The sequence below is a fragment of the Hemitrygon akajei genome, chromosome 11 (assembly GCF_048418815.1).
Source record: "Hemitrygon akajei chromosome 11, sHemAka1.3, whole genome shotgun sequence".
Lineage (NCBI taxonomy): Eukaryota > Metazoa > Chordata > Chondrichthyes > Myliobatiformes > Dasyatidae > Hemitrygon > Hemitrygon akajei.
In genome coordinates this window covers 124070950-124085758 of record NC_133134.1, presented here as the reverse complement: position 1 = coordinate 124085758, position 14809 = coordinate 124070950, and the positions used below count along the sequence as shown (strand labels likewise).

The following is a 14809-nucleotide window of genomic DNA, read 5'->3' as shown; positions in this document are numbered from 1 at the left end:
AGGATAATTTATATGCCCTGACTTCTGGTAGCCGGGGCCCACCCATGTCCCTGGACATTCACATCTTACTCGTTTTAATTCTGGGCTTCTTCTTATCCCATAGAAAGCCACTAATAATTTTGTTGTATTGCTTGTAGATCAAATCTGAAATATTTAAAGGAAGCATCATAGAAAGATAGTTAAATTGAGGTGCTATGACCATTTTAACTACATTGACTTTACCCCAGAGTGACAGTCGCAGTGACCCCCACATATCCAGATTATTTCTTATCCTACTCAATAATGGATCATAATTTAAAGTAATTATTTCATTCAAATTCTGATTGTTTGACCCCTAGATACTTCATTGCAACTGGCACCCATCTGCCTCAACATCTGCTGCTGCTCCTAAGGGACCGTGTTAGGGAACTGGAGCTGCAGCTCGATAACCTTTGTCTGGTCAGGGAGAGAGAGGAGTTGATAGAGAGGAGTTACAGGCAGGTGGTCACACCAGGGCCACAGGAGGCAGACAGGTGGGTCATGGTTAGGAGGGGGAAGGGGAAGAGTCAGGTACTAGAGAGTACCCCAGTGGCTGTACCCCTTGACAATAAGTACTCCTGCTTGAGTACTGTTGGAGGGGGACAGTCTACCTGGGGGAAGTGACAGTGGCCGTGCCTCCGGCACAGAGTCCGGCCCTGTAGCTCAGAAGGGTAGCGAAAGGAAGAGGAAGGCAGTAGTAATAGGGGACTCGATAGTTAGGGAGTCAGATAGGCGATTCTGTGGATGTGATCAGGAGACCCGGATGGTAGTTTGCCTCCCTGGTGCCAGGGTCCGGGATGTTTCTGATCGCGTCCAAGATATCCTGAAGTAGGAGGGTGAGGAGCCAGAGGTCGTGGTACATATAGGTACCAATGACATAGGTAGGAAAAGGGAAATGGTCCTGAAAGGAGAATATAGGGAGTTATGAAGGCAATTGAGAAGAAGGACTGCAAAGGTAGTAATCTCCGGATTACTGCCTGTGCCACGCGACATTGAGAGTAGGAATGGAATGAGGTGGAGGATAAATGCGTGGCTGAGGGATTGGAGCAGGGGGCAGGGATTCAGATTTCTGGACCATTGGGACCTCTTTTGGGGCAGGTGTGACCTGTACAAAATGGACGGGTTACACTTGAATCCTAGGGGGACCAATATCCTGGTGGGAAGGTTTAATAGAGCTGTTAGGGAGGGTTGAAACTAATTTGGCAGGGGCATGGGAACCGGAATGATGGAGCGGAGGGGGAAAACAGAAATGGATTTAAGGTAGTGAGCAGTAAGGATGTCAAGAAGGACAGGCAGATGATGGAGCAAATTTGCAGCCATTGGGATGAGTTGCAGTGCAATCAATGCAAAAAGTACCAAATACTGGATTTAAGGTGTTAATACTTAAATGCACGCAGCAGAAGGAAAAAGGTGGATGATCTTGTACAGGTACAGATTGGCAGGTATGATATTGTGGCCATCACTGAGACGTGGCTAAAGGATGCATGTCTCTGGGAGCTGAATGTCCAAGGATACACGGTGTATCAGAAGGATAGGCAGGTAGGTAGAGGGGGTGGCATGGCTTTAATGGTAAGAAATGATATTAAATCATTAGAAAGAATTGACATAGGATCAGAAGGTACAGAATCGTTATGGGTTGAGCTAAAAAATCGCAGGGGTAAAAGGACCCTGATGGCAGTTATCTACAGCCTTCTAAACAGCTGCAGTGAGGTGAACTACAAATTACAACAGGAAATAGAAAAGGCTTGCCAGAAGGGCAGTGTTATGATAATTGTAGGGGATTTTAACATGTGAGTGGATTGGGAAAATCAGGTCGGCACTGGATCTCAAGAGAGGGAATTTATCGAATGTCTACAAGATGGCTTTTTAGAACAGCTTGTTGTTGAGCCCACAAGGGGATCGGCTGTACTGGATTGGGTATTGTGTAATGAACCAGAGGTAATTAGAGAGATGGAAGTGAAGGAACCCCCTTAGGAGGCAGTGATCATAACATGATTGAGTTCACTGTGAAATTTGAGAAAGAGAAGCTGAAATCCGATGTGTTGGTATTTCAGTGGAGTAAAGGAAATTTCAGTGGCAAGAGAGAGGAACTGGCCAAGGTTGACTGGAAAGGGATAGTAGCGGGAAGGATGGCAGAGCAGCAGTGGCTGGAGTTTATGCAAGAAGTGAGGAAAGTGGAAGACAGATATATTCCAAAGAAGAAGAAATTTTTGAATGGAAAAAGGATGCAACCGTGGCTGACAAGAGAAGTCAAAGTCAAAGTCAAAGCAAAGCAGAGGGCTTTGGAAGCAAAAATTAGTGGGAAGACAGTGGATTGGGAAGTTTTTAAAAGTTTTTAAAAGCTTACAAAAGGAAACTAAGAAGGTCATTAAGAGGGAAAAGATGAACTATGAAACGAAGCTAGCAAATAATATCAAAGAGGATACTAAAAGCTTTTTCAAGTATATAAAGAGTGAAAGACAGGTGAGAGTAGATATAGGATTGATAGAAAATGATGCTGAAGAAATTGTAATGGGAGATAAGGAGATGGTGGAGGAACTGAACGAGTATTTTGCATCAGTCTTCACTGAGGAAGACATCAGCAATATACTGGACATTCAAGGGTGTCAGGGAAGAGAAATATGCGCAGTCACAATTACGACAGAGGAAGTACTCAGGAAGCTGAATAGTCTAAGGGTAGATAACTCTCCTGGGCCAGATGGAATGCACCCTCAGGTTCTGAAGGAAGTAGCAGTGGAGATTGCGGAGGCATTAACAATGATCTTTCAAAAGTCGATAGATTCTGGCATGGTTTCAGAGGACTGGAAGATTGCAAATGTCACTCCACTATTTAAGAAGGGGGCAAGGAAGCAAAAAGGAAATTATAGACCTGACAGCTTGACATCAGTGGTTGTGAAGTTGTTGGAGTCGATTGTCAAGGATGAGGTTACGGAGTACCTGGAGGCATATGACAAGATAGGCAGAACTCAGTATGGTTTCCTTAAAGGAAAATCCTGCCTGACAAACCTAGTGCAATTTTGTGAGGTAATTACAAGTAGGCTAGACAAGGGAGATGCAGTGGATGTTGTGTATTTGGATGTTCAGAAGGCCTTTAACAAGGTGCCGCACATGAGGCTGCTAAACAAGATAAGAGCCCATGGAATTATGGGGAAATTAAATACATGGATAGAGCGTTGGTTAATTGGCAGGAAACAGAGAGTGGGAATAAAGGGATCCCATTCTGGTTGGCTGCCGGTTACCAGTGGTGTTCCACAGGGGTCCGTGTTGGGGACGCTTCTTTTTACTTGTATATTAACGATTTGGATTATGGAATAGATGACTTTGTGGCTAAGTTTGCTGATGATACAAGGATAGGTGGAGGGGCCGGTAGTGCTGAGGAAACACAGAGTCTGCAGAGAGACTTGGATAGATTGGGGGAATGGGCAAAGAAGCGGCAAATGAATTACAATGTCAGAAAGTGTACGGTCATGCACTTTGGTAGAAGAAATAAACGGGCAGACTATTATTTAAATGGGGAGAGAATTCAAAGTTCTGAGATGCAACGGGATTTGGGAGTCCTTGTGCAGGATACCCTTAAGGTTAACCTCCAGGTTGAGTCAGTGGTGAAGAAGGCGAATGTAATGTTGGCATTCATTTCTAGAGGAATAGAGTATAGGAGCAGGGATGTGATGTTGAGGCTCTAGAAGGCACTAGTAAGACCTCACTTGGAATACTGTGTGCAGTTTTGGGCTCCTTATTTAAGAAAGGATGTGCTGACATTGGAGAGGGTTCAGAGAAGATTCACTAGAATGATTCCGGGAACGAGAGGGTTAACATACGAGGAATGTTTGACCGCTCTTGGACTGTATTCCTTGGAGTTTAGAAGAATGAGGGGGGACCTCATAGAAACATGTTGAATTTTGAAAGGCATGGACAGAGTGGATGTGGCAAAGTTGTTTCCCATGGTGGGGAGTCAAGTACAAGAGTACATGACTTGAGGATTGCAGGGCGCCCATTCAGAACAGAGATGCAAAAATTTTTCTTTAGCCAGAGGGTGGTGAATTTATGGAATTTGTAGCCACAGGCAGCAGTGGAGGCCAAGGGTGTATTTAAGGCAAAGATTGATAGGTATCTGAGTAGTCAGGGCATCAAAGGTTATGGTGAGAAGGCGGGGGAATGGGACTAAAGGGGAGATTAGATCAGCTCATGATGAAATGGCGGAGCAGACTTGATGGGTTGAATGGCTGACTTCTGCTCCTTTGTCTTATGGTCTTATGGTCTATCTGAAATTAAACTGAGATACTGAATTTGAATAACACAGTTTTGACATTGGCATAGCCTCAGATTTACTGCAGTTGATTTTATAACCAGACACTTTAGAATATAATTGAACTGTTTTCATTAGTGGGGTTAAGGAATTAGGAGGGCCACTAATCAGTAATAAAATATTGTCAGCATATAGCATCAACTTATGCTCCCTTCTGCCTCCCTTCACCCCTCTAATATTTGGATCTGCTCTAATCTTGACTGCCAATGGTTCCAAAAAAAATCATAAATAACAGAGGGGAGGGGGCAGCCTTGGCATGTAACCCCTGAAATGTTGAAAAACGGGGATATGATACCATTTGTAACAACTGCAGCCTTAGGGTTTTTATACAAAATTCTAATCCATGATTTAAAGATAGAGCCAAACCCAAAGAACGTCAAGGCCGTGGTTAAAGATCTCCACTCAACCCTGTCAAAGGCCTTTTCAGCGTCCAGGGAGATGGCAGTAACTGAGATACTACTTGGGGAGTTCAGCCATGGTAAGTGCAGTAATCTTGTTAAATTGTCAGTTGGGGATCTGCCTTTAATGAAGCCAACCTGGTCAGGGTTAATTATAGATGGCAATACTTTCTCTAATCGCGAAGCCAGTATTTTAGTCAGTATCTTACAGTCCACATTAATTAAGCTTATAGGCCTATAATTGGAAGGGTCTATTGCATCCCTGTCTTTTTTTGGGATCAACGATATTAATGCTTCATTAAATGTATTAGGTAAGGATTCCAAATTAAATGCTTCAGAATAGATTTTTGTTAGAATAGGAGTCAATATGTCCAGAAATTTCTTATAATATTCAACTTGGAAGCCATTCATACCTGGAGATTTCCTCACTTTCATAGCCGCAATAGCCATCTGACCTCATCCTCAGTAATTGGGGCATCCAAGGACTCAGCTTGTTGTGGGAATAATGTAGGCAATTTTATGTTAGCAAAAAACTGATTCAGCTCCTCCTGGTCATGATTAAATGGGGTGATGCATATAGCTGTTCATAGAACTGTTGAAAGACTTTGTTTATTTCTTTAGATGATGACACTAATGTATCCCCTTTCTTAATTACAAGTATAATACTATTCGTATTCTGCTGCTTTACATATCGTGCCAGCAGCTTACCAGCTTTGTCACCACCTTCATAGAAACTTGTTTTTAATCTAAATAATGCATATTCTGCTTCTTTGTTATATATGTTATTTAGCTGGAATTTCAAATTGCACAGATCTTTGTATAAGTCATCGGTATATTGTCTTGATAAGACCTTTTCCAATGTGGATATTTCTGCCTCCAGATTTTTTATTTGCTCCATACTTTCTTTCTTCCTTTTAGATGCTTGTGCTATTAACTTTCCTCTTTATATACGCCTTGGATGACTCCCATACCGAGGACAGCTTTACTGTGCTCCCTACGTTCAATTCAAAAAACGAAGTCAGATCCTCAGCCAGCTGATCACTGAAATCCTCATCTTTAACAGCATAATATTCATTCGCCATCTACCCCTCCTTCCCCTTTCAGTATTTAAATCAATTTGAATTTCAATCGGCGCATGGTCTGATAATGCTATTGGGCCAATTTTACAGTCTATCACCCGTTCAACAATGGAGTTGAATATTAGAAAAAAATCTATTCTAGAGTAGGATTTATGTTGTTGAGAGAAAAACATATATTCTTTTCCGGATGGATTCACTAATCGCCATATATCCACCAGACCGATATCCTCAAGAAGTTGATGTAGGGCTGCCCTGTCCCTAGGTAAAGGTGAAGTCTGAAATTTGCTTTTATCAATAACAGGGTCCATTATTTGGTTAAAGTCTCCAGCTAAAATTATTTTTCCTTCCTTGGCACCTAAAATTTCATTCTCCTTGTTAAGAAAGTCTGGGTCTTCCTTACTAGGTGCATATATGTTACAAAGTACCACCTTCATCCCATTAATAAGTGCATCTATACAAATTATCCTGCCCTCCTTGTCCTTAAATTCTCCAAGCAATACAAAATTAAGTTTTTGTTAACTAAAATCATTGTCCCATTTTGTTTGCTATTAAATGATGAATAGAATACCTGGCGCAACCAATCTCTTCTAAATTTCAGTGTTTCAACATTTTTAAAATGTGTTTCCTGGACAAATGCAACATCAATTTGTTTACCTTTAAGGTATAATAAAATCTTTTTCCTCTTAATTGGGTTTCCACAACCATTAATATTCCATGATACGAAATTAACCATTTTCATGTCCTAAGCTTCAAGCACACATGTGCAAAAATATACATTTTCCCGGATGACTGAGTCTGGAATGCAATAATTCCAAAAAAAAACAAAGAAAAACCTGCTGTACTCTATCCCCATGCTCAATTATTACCAACAAACACTGCAAATGCTGCGCTTTCAAACAAATAAACAACCAACATAACCCAAAAACATAGCGATAATATATTCCAGTCAGATTAACTAACAAATAAGAACAAATAGGCAGGATAAACTCTACAAAGAAACAGAAAAGAAAAAGACACATGATATGGTCCGCGAAGTACCGTGCCAGCTAGTAAGCCTAGCACTAAACAGACCGCTTTATCCAGCTCCCCACAAACCCTGTTGTACCTAAAAAGTTTTCTCCACCTATTACTGTCTCTCAGTCAATGCCAGCGCCACACTTTTCCTGAATGAATTTCACTGCTTCTGCAGCAGTAGTAAAGAACTTGTTCTTTCCTTTCCATGTGAAGCGTAGAACTGCTGGATAAGCGAGTGTATACTTCAATTTGACTCTTTGCAGCATTTTCCGAGCTGTAGTAAACGCCCTCCATTTTTCAGCCAATTCTCTGGACATATCCGGAAAGAAGGAGACTTTGCATCCCTCCCACTCAACTCCTCTTTTTGTTTTGGCCGCTTGCAGCACCTTCTCTCTGGCCGAAGAGCGCAAGAATCGTATTAAGACCAGGCTGGGGGGACGATCCTCGCCCGGCCTCTGAGTCGGGACCCGGTGCACCCTCTCAATCTGAAACTCTGCGTTCAGTTTGATGCCAAATCCCTCGGACATGATTCTTTGCACACATTTAATCAGACCGCCCGTTTCCACACCCTCCTTTAGACCGACCAGCCTGACGTTGTTCTGTCTGCTCCTGTTCTCAAGCTCCTCGACATGGTTCCACAGCAGGTACAAGCGTTTATTATTCTGCTTACTGGCACCCACCAGTTGCACAGTGGTGTTCTCCACACTGGAGAGGTGACCCTCGGCTTCCGTCAGCCTCTCTTGAATGGCATTGACGGAGTTCTTCAACTCCGTTGTCATTTCTTTAATTGTAGATACATTGGTAGCCACCCCGAGCAGAATGGAACTTATACAATTAACCTCAGCCAGTAAATTCACCATGTTGGAGCCTTGGTCTGTCTGTGTCGTTAGTGTGCCTTGAGCTTTGGATTGCGGGTCCTGTCTTGTAGCCACGTGGCTCGCTGATACCGAATTATCTCGCGAAGTTGTTATTTTTTAGAGAAAAACACAGTTTTTAACTGTAGAACAGCTGTATCCGAATAAGGCAGGATAAATATGCTCTAATTGATAGAATTTTATGGTGGGTTGTCAGAGCTCCACTAACATGCAGCCATCTTGCCCGGCACCCATGTGACGTCCCCCCCCCCCCCCCCCCCGAAAGATATTTTAGAAATCAGAGGCGCAAAGACTTGGGAGTCTTTGTGCAGGCTTCCCTAAAGATTAACTTACAGGTTGAGTTAGTTGTAAGGAAGGCAAGTCCAATGTTAGCATTCATTTTGAGAGGACTGGAATATAAAAGCAAGGATTCAAAGCTGAGGCTTATAAGGCATTGGTCAGACTGCACTTGGAATATGGTGAGCAGTTTTAGTCCCTTATCTAAGAAAGGATGCACTGGGATTGGAGAGGGTTAAAAGAAGGTTTAAGAGAATAATCCCAGGAATTAAATGGTTAACACATAAGGAGCATTTGATGGCTCAGGGCCTGTACTCACTGGATTTTAGAAGATGAGGTGGGATGTCATTGAAATCTATCGAATATTGAAAGGTCTAGACAGAGTGAATGTGGAGAGGATGATTCCTGTAGTGGGGAGTCTAGGACCAGAGGGTGCAGGCTCAGAATACATGGACGTCTCTTTAGAACAGAAATTAGGTGGAATTTATTTTGTCAGAATGTGGTGAATCTATGGAACTCATTGCCATGGAGAGCTATGGAGGCTAAGTCATCGGGTATATTTAAAGCAGAGATTGATTAGTAAGAACATCAAAGGTTATGGGAAAGGCAGGAGAATGGAGTTGAGTGAAACAATGAATTGGCCATAATAGAATCTTATAGAGTCTTATGGAATTGCATAATTGATCCTTTTTTCATTCAAATACATTTTTTATTTACTAGATAGAATATTTCACTTTTCTCCAAACTGAACTAAAGTTGTCACTGTGTATCAACCTTTTGTATGTTCTTCTGAGATCTTTAGTGGTAAATTACAGCTTTGCTCTACCCTTTACTATTGTGCCAGTTGCAAATTCTGTATCATACTTGTATGTGGTATAGGTCAATCCTACAATTCCCTATTCTTGAGGGATGTAGACATTAGGTCATGGACAATGCTTAAAGAGTTAAATTTGTAAATGTTTTGGGAATTATGAGCTTTGGTGAACAGGTATAAAAGAGAAATTGAGGCCTGAAGCTAATCTATGTGATCATAATAAATGGTAAACCAGGCTTGAAGGGCCATGCATCCTATGCCCACTCCTATTTTCTTCCCCATGTTTTAACATTCAAAATCAGTGACCCACAGAAGATGTTTCAAGAATGTCAGTGAAAAACTGGTACTGAATCAAGCGTTTAAAAGTTTAACCAGGCATGGCATAATGGAAATTGCAACTGTTGCTCAAGTTGGTATGCCTTTTTGGATTGACTGCAGAGAAATGGGTGAGACCTTAACAAACTCTCTCTATTTTGCTGCTATGCTACAACAGTAGTGAAGATTGCCTTGCTGATGAGGCAAAAATGGGGAGGGATCAAGTGTGAAGACTCTCCAGCACATCTGAGCATTGAATCTACCTCTGTGATTGGACTTAATGAGATGTTAGCTCATCAAGGGGCAGATATTATCAGTAATGACCGTGGATTGAAATGCAGTACAGAAAATTACACTAGCCGAGGCTATGGGAAAACCAATTGTGTTTAACTCCACTTGCTGCAGGGTTTGCACTTTGGTTTACTGTGAGTGAAAACTATAGGTTGTAGATCGAGCAACACGCACAAAATAGATTGTACCTTTAGGTGAATTTCTATCGGCAAACATGAAAATAGCTGTCTTGCACTGCATGACAATATTAAGTGAATGTCTGACATTTAAAAATGAAAGAAGCCCAGATGCTCACTAGCCAATTTTCCATTGGCTTCTAAACAACTTGAAAATCTTTGTTAACTAAATTGAAAGTGCAGAAAATGTTCATGTAAATAGCTCATGGAAGAAATTCTCAAATACTGTAGGTACAGTATCAAGGCACTTATGGTACTTTGTATTTGCACACACAAAATGCTGGAGGAACTCAGCAGGCCAGGCAGCATCTATGGTAAAAGAGTATACAGTTGATGTTTCAGGCTGAGACCCTTCATCAAGACTGGAGTGAAAGGTGAGAAGTCAGAGAAAGAACGTTGAGGAGGGGAGGAAAGTAGTAGGTGATGGGGGAAACCGGAAGAGGGAGAGGGGTAAAGTAAAGACCTGGGCAGTTGATTGGTGAAAAAGATAAAGGGGTGGAAAAGGGTGAATCTGATAGGACAGAAGTCCATGGAAGAAATGGAAGTTAAGAGAAGCACCAGAGTGAGGTGATGGGCAGGTAAGGTGATAAGGTGAGAAGAGAGGGAAATAGGAATGGGGAATAGTGAAGGAGAGTGAGGGAGAAGTAGTGGGGAGGCATTACTGGTAGTTCAAGAAATTGATGTTCATGCCATCAGGTTGGAGGCTACCCAAACGGAATACGAGGTGTTATTCTCCAACCTGAGTGTGGCCTCATCACAGCAGTAGAAGAGGCCATGCACTGACATGTTGGAATAGGAATGGGAAAGGGAATTAAAATTGGTGGCCACTGGGAGATCCCGCTTTTTCTGGCAGATGGAGTGGAGGTGCTCGGAGAAATGGTCTCTCATTCTACGCTGGGTCTCAACAATATACCGGAGGCCACACCGAGAGCACCAGATACAGTATATGACCCCAACAGACTCACAGGTGAAGTATCGCCTCACCTGGAAGAACTGTTTAGGGGCATGAATGGTAGTGAGGGGGGAGGTGTAGGGGCAGGTGTAGCTCTTGTTCTGCTTGCAAAGGTAAATGCCAGGAGGGAGAACTGTGGAGAGGGATGAATGAACAAGGGAGTTGTGTAGGGAGCAGAAAGTGGGGGCTGAGAGGAGGAAAAGACATGTTTGCTGGTGAGATCCTGTTGCAGATGGCAGAAGTTATGAAGAATTTCCCTCCCACCCCACCAGCCTCTGCATCCAGCACATAGTTCTTCATAACTTCTGCCATCTCCTCTTTATTTCATCCCTCCCCCTCCCAGTTTCGCCTATCACCTACTACCTTGCATTTCTTCCTCCCCTCCTGCCACCTTCTTATCTTTACTTCTCATCTTTTCTCTCCAGTCCTGATGAAAGATCTCGGCCTGAAAGATCGTCTATTTACTCTTTTCCAGAGATACTGACTGGCCTGCTGATTTCCTCCAGCATTTTGTGTGTTGCTTGGATTGCGAGCATCTGCAGGTTTTCTCTTGTTTGTGATTACAGTACATATCATCCAGCTTATATAAGTATAATGTAGATACAGTCACAGGAATGTAAATGGACCCAGCATTAAAGTGGGGTGATTTCCATGTTTCGTCCAACCTGAACATGACTCAGTAACCACAACGCATTGATTGCAACTTGGTAGAAGTAATCACCCTCTTCATGCTGCTTTGTTCCATTATAGTTTTCCATCATGGTTCCAGCCGAACAATTTTTTTGAATGCTGTCTAGTAAGGCATTCAGACATACTTTGTATTCATCCTGGCAATTATTTGCTAATTTATCTTGTCTGGCTTTCACTGGTTACTTCAAAAACAATTGCCTTGTTAGATTTTCTTTAAACTGTTGTACAAGATTTCTGTCTTCAACATTCTAATTTCCATTATTATTTGATAAAATTACAATAGGCACCAGTCTTTAACTGAATGCCCCCAGTTGGCAGCATCTTTCTCTTTTGCTAACCATCCACAACAATGCATAGTATTTATTTTCCTCCACATACTCATTCCATTCATGATGCAGAGAGCTATGGATGACAAAATCATGATCTGCATCGTCATTTCTGCTCCCTCTGCCCAACTTGTCGAAAGATTGACATTGATTTCTGCCCATAATAATATCCTTCGGACAAATCTCTTTGGCAACTACCATTCCTAGGAGAACAGAGTCACTCTACCACAACACTATTTTCCAGAAGCAGATTTCCCCTTCACCTTTAGCAATTCCTTTCTTTTTTTAGTATTCTTTTGCTTTTAATATGTTAATGAATGGACTATTATCTATATTTTGTTATTTTGTGCATTTCCATTTCATACGTTGTTATATTTTTGAGATAGTGCTGATCATCTCACCCAGATAATTTTGATTCTCATATAATTCCTGAACTCAATTTTTTGAAGACATGTATCGTTATTGCAAACGGTGTGATTTCATTAACATTACGGAGACAAGATATGAATGTGAACTAGTGCTTGGTAATTATTTTAATTTAAGTGTGTTTGCAGAGTACTTCTTTCAGTTCTCAAACTCAACAAAAAAATTGATAGACTTATTCTAGTTATCTTTTGAAATCACTTCCACATCTGCATCCTGTCGATCCTTCTTGCATCAGTCAGAATACTTCTCTACCACACAGAATTCAATTTACTGGACCAAGTGAAAGCTTATATAATGGACCTAACTAAAGGAAGAGTATTTAACTAACATGGTAAAATTTGTAACCTGAACCCTTTGCATGATAATTGAGAGCCCAGAGCACCAATCATCTGAATGACTGATTTCAATATTAATTAAAGAGCTGTTTAAGATTCTGAGACATATTTTGCCCAACAATATGAGATGAGTTCATGCTAGGTTTTACGTGATACTCTTGACATTACAAGAGTAAAATATATTTAATAGCAATGCAATTTTCACATTCTTTTTGTACAGATATTTTCAGCCATAGAGAGTTGATAGCCTGCAGAATAATGCAGATATTAGAAAATCACTTTAAGTTTTCTTTTACAATAGTAATGAACTCCTATTACACTGTTCACTAGGTATTATAGATCCTTTCACATCTCTAAATTATTGTAATATAAGTAATTCTAAAAGATTTGGATAGAAATGTAAATTTCTTCTTCCTTTGAGAAAAGTCTTAAAGGTGCATAAGGATGTTAGATTGAGACTATATATAATGTCATAGAGCAATACAGAAAGGATATAGGTGCTTTGGCTCAACCAATCCATACCAAACATATGGTGCACCCAGCTACTTGGCTGCTCCCAGTTTCCTGCAATTGGCCCATTTCTTTCAAAAACCTAATTCTCCCTGTACCCATGTATGTGCTTCTAAAATGATATTATGTGTATGTCTTTCAAATGACAGTCACAAAATGAATAAAGTTATCAGTTTTGAGTGACTTCAAGGATAACTGCTAGCTAACTTTAAGTTATTCTGTTTAAATAATAACTTTGTAAATCAAACTAAAATCAGAAATTGCTAGTAAAACTGAACAGGTCAAGCAGCATCTGCGGAGAAAGGCACAACTAACATTTCCAGTCCCTGATCCCACTCTGTTGTCAGTTGGCCTCAACTAACACACACAGCACGTTGCTATTCATTCTTCTTTGGTCTCTGCCCTATTATAATAATATGTTTGGATCCATTCCCCTTCTCTGCAAATTGATTTTTAACTTCTAATTCTCGTGAAACTTTATCGAAGGCACTAACTCTATTTCTCTTTTGGCAGTTATTGCCTGACATGTTGAGCTTATCCAATGGTTTACTTTTTTAAAAATTTCTTGTTTCCTGATTTCTGTGTTTTACTTTTTATCTTCATGAACAAGTTTGGTTGTTATTCATTTAACAGCAATTTAACTTATTTCAAAGGCAAGCACACTCTTGCTGACAAGCCAATTAAGTTCAAACTGTTTTTGTATAGTGCCTTTGCTAAAAATTGGCTCTTTCTCTTCCAGCATCAGATCAAAGGGAATGAAAGGACAGCTTCGCTGGACACAATAATGCCTCTTCCTCGTAGTGCCTACTGGCAACATATTGCAAGACAGCACAGTGTAAACCAGCTTCACATCTTTGAAGGTAGGTGCCAAGAAATTGGAAGCAGGTTTGAAAGTGAATTAATCTATCAGCTTGTCATGTGTGTTGTAAATAAAGCAACTGAAGCACAGTAATGAGAGAAAATTACAGATTTTTGCTCTAATTGGGAAAGTTACGTTTTTTTGCATCAGACATTTAGCGGGTATGCAGTTCCCTGGAGTGATTTATGAAACTAAGTTTATAAATCCTTTGTTCTCCAGCAGAAGATATGATTCACAGCCTGGTAGGTTCAGAGAACAATTGAAAAACTTCATCTCCAACTCTCAGTTACACAAAAGTAGCAGCATTCTACTTTAGTGTATATACATATCTGTTGTGTTTGACATGCTTAGATGGACATTGGTTAATAAAGAAAACTCCTAATTAACTTTCCATTAAAATTTAAGTTAATGATTTTGACCAAGAGAATAATGCTGCAGCCTGCATTATTACCACACCAACTTTCAAAATGCCCTTTAGTTGTTAATTATTAAGAACCTACTGTAGACTGGAACAGCACACAGATCATTGGTAACTCAGTGTGCATTTCTATTATCATATTTATTTAGTAAACTCTTCCTGGCAAAGCTACTATTTCATGTTTCACCCTGTTCCTCCCACAAAGAATTCATCTTAAGTAACCTTTTCCAATAGGTTGAATTCAAGATGCACTGGTTATATATTCTGTAAGATTGGTGGGCTTGATATTTGTTCCAATCAGAAAACCTTTTTCTCATGATATTCAAGATCCAAACATGTGAGGGGTATTTTCTTATGGTTCCACATTAAGACTTCAGCAGCTATTGCCTACTCCTTTATCAGTTGTCCTATGCAATGACATGCAGTTTGCCACAGCTTGGGTGTTGATGCCAAGAACCAGTTGAGAAAGTCCTCTGACTCAAAATTCAGGCACGTCTTGACTACTTGAGTATTGAGCACTAACATAATCATCCTCTTGAATTCTCTTCAGAGACTGCACATACCCAATTCTGCCACGTGTATCTGCTCCAAGGCCAATAGACATACATGAATCTGTTGGTTTATATATATTACATTTGGCAGTCAGTTGGAATCAACAAATATGTTCAGCCTCATTTTGAAGCTGTCCTGTGATCTCATGGAGTTCAACAGGGAAGTGACAACTTCCTCAG

At 40.7% G+C, this 14809-nt stretch overlaps 1 protein-coding gene across 1 annotated transcript in view; it reads left to right on the top strand.

Annotated features, from left to right (window-relative positions):
* The window catches only part of LOC140735187 (docking protein 5-like), a 515728-nt gene that overhangs the window by 449025 nt on the left and 51894 nt on the right, over positions 1-14809 (top strand). The window contains exon 8 of the mRNA XM_073059974.1: positions 13541-13661. Coding sequence (XP_072916075.1) covers positions 13541-13661 — 121 coding nt within the window. The remainder of the gene's footprint in view (positions 1-13540; positions 13662-14809) is intronic.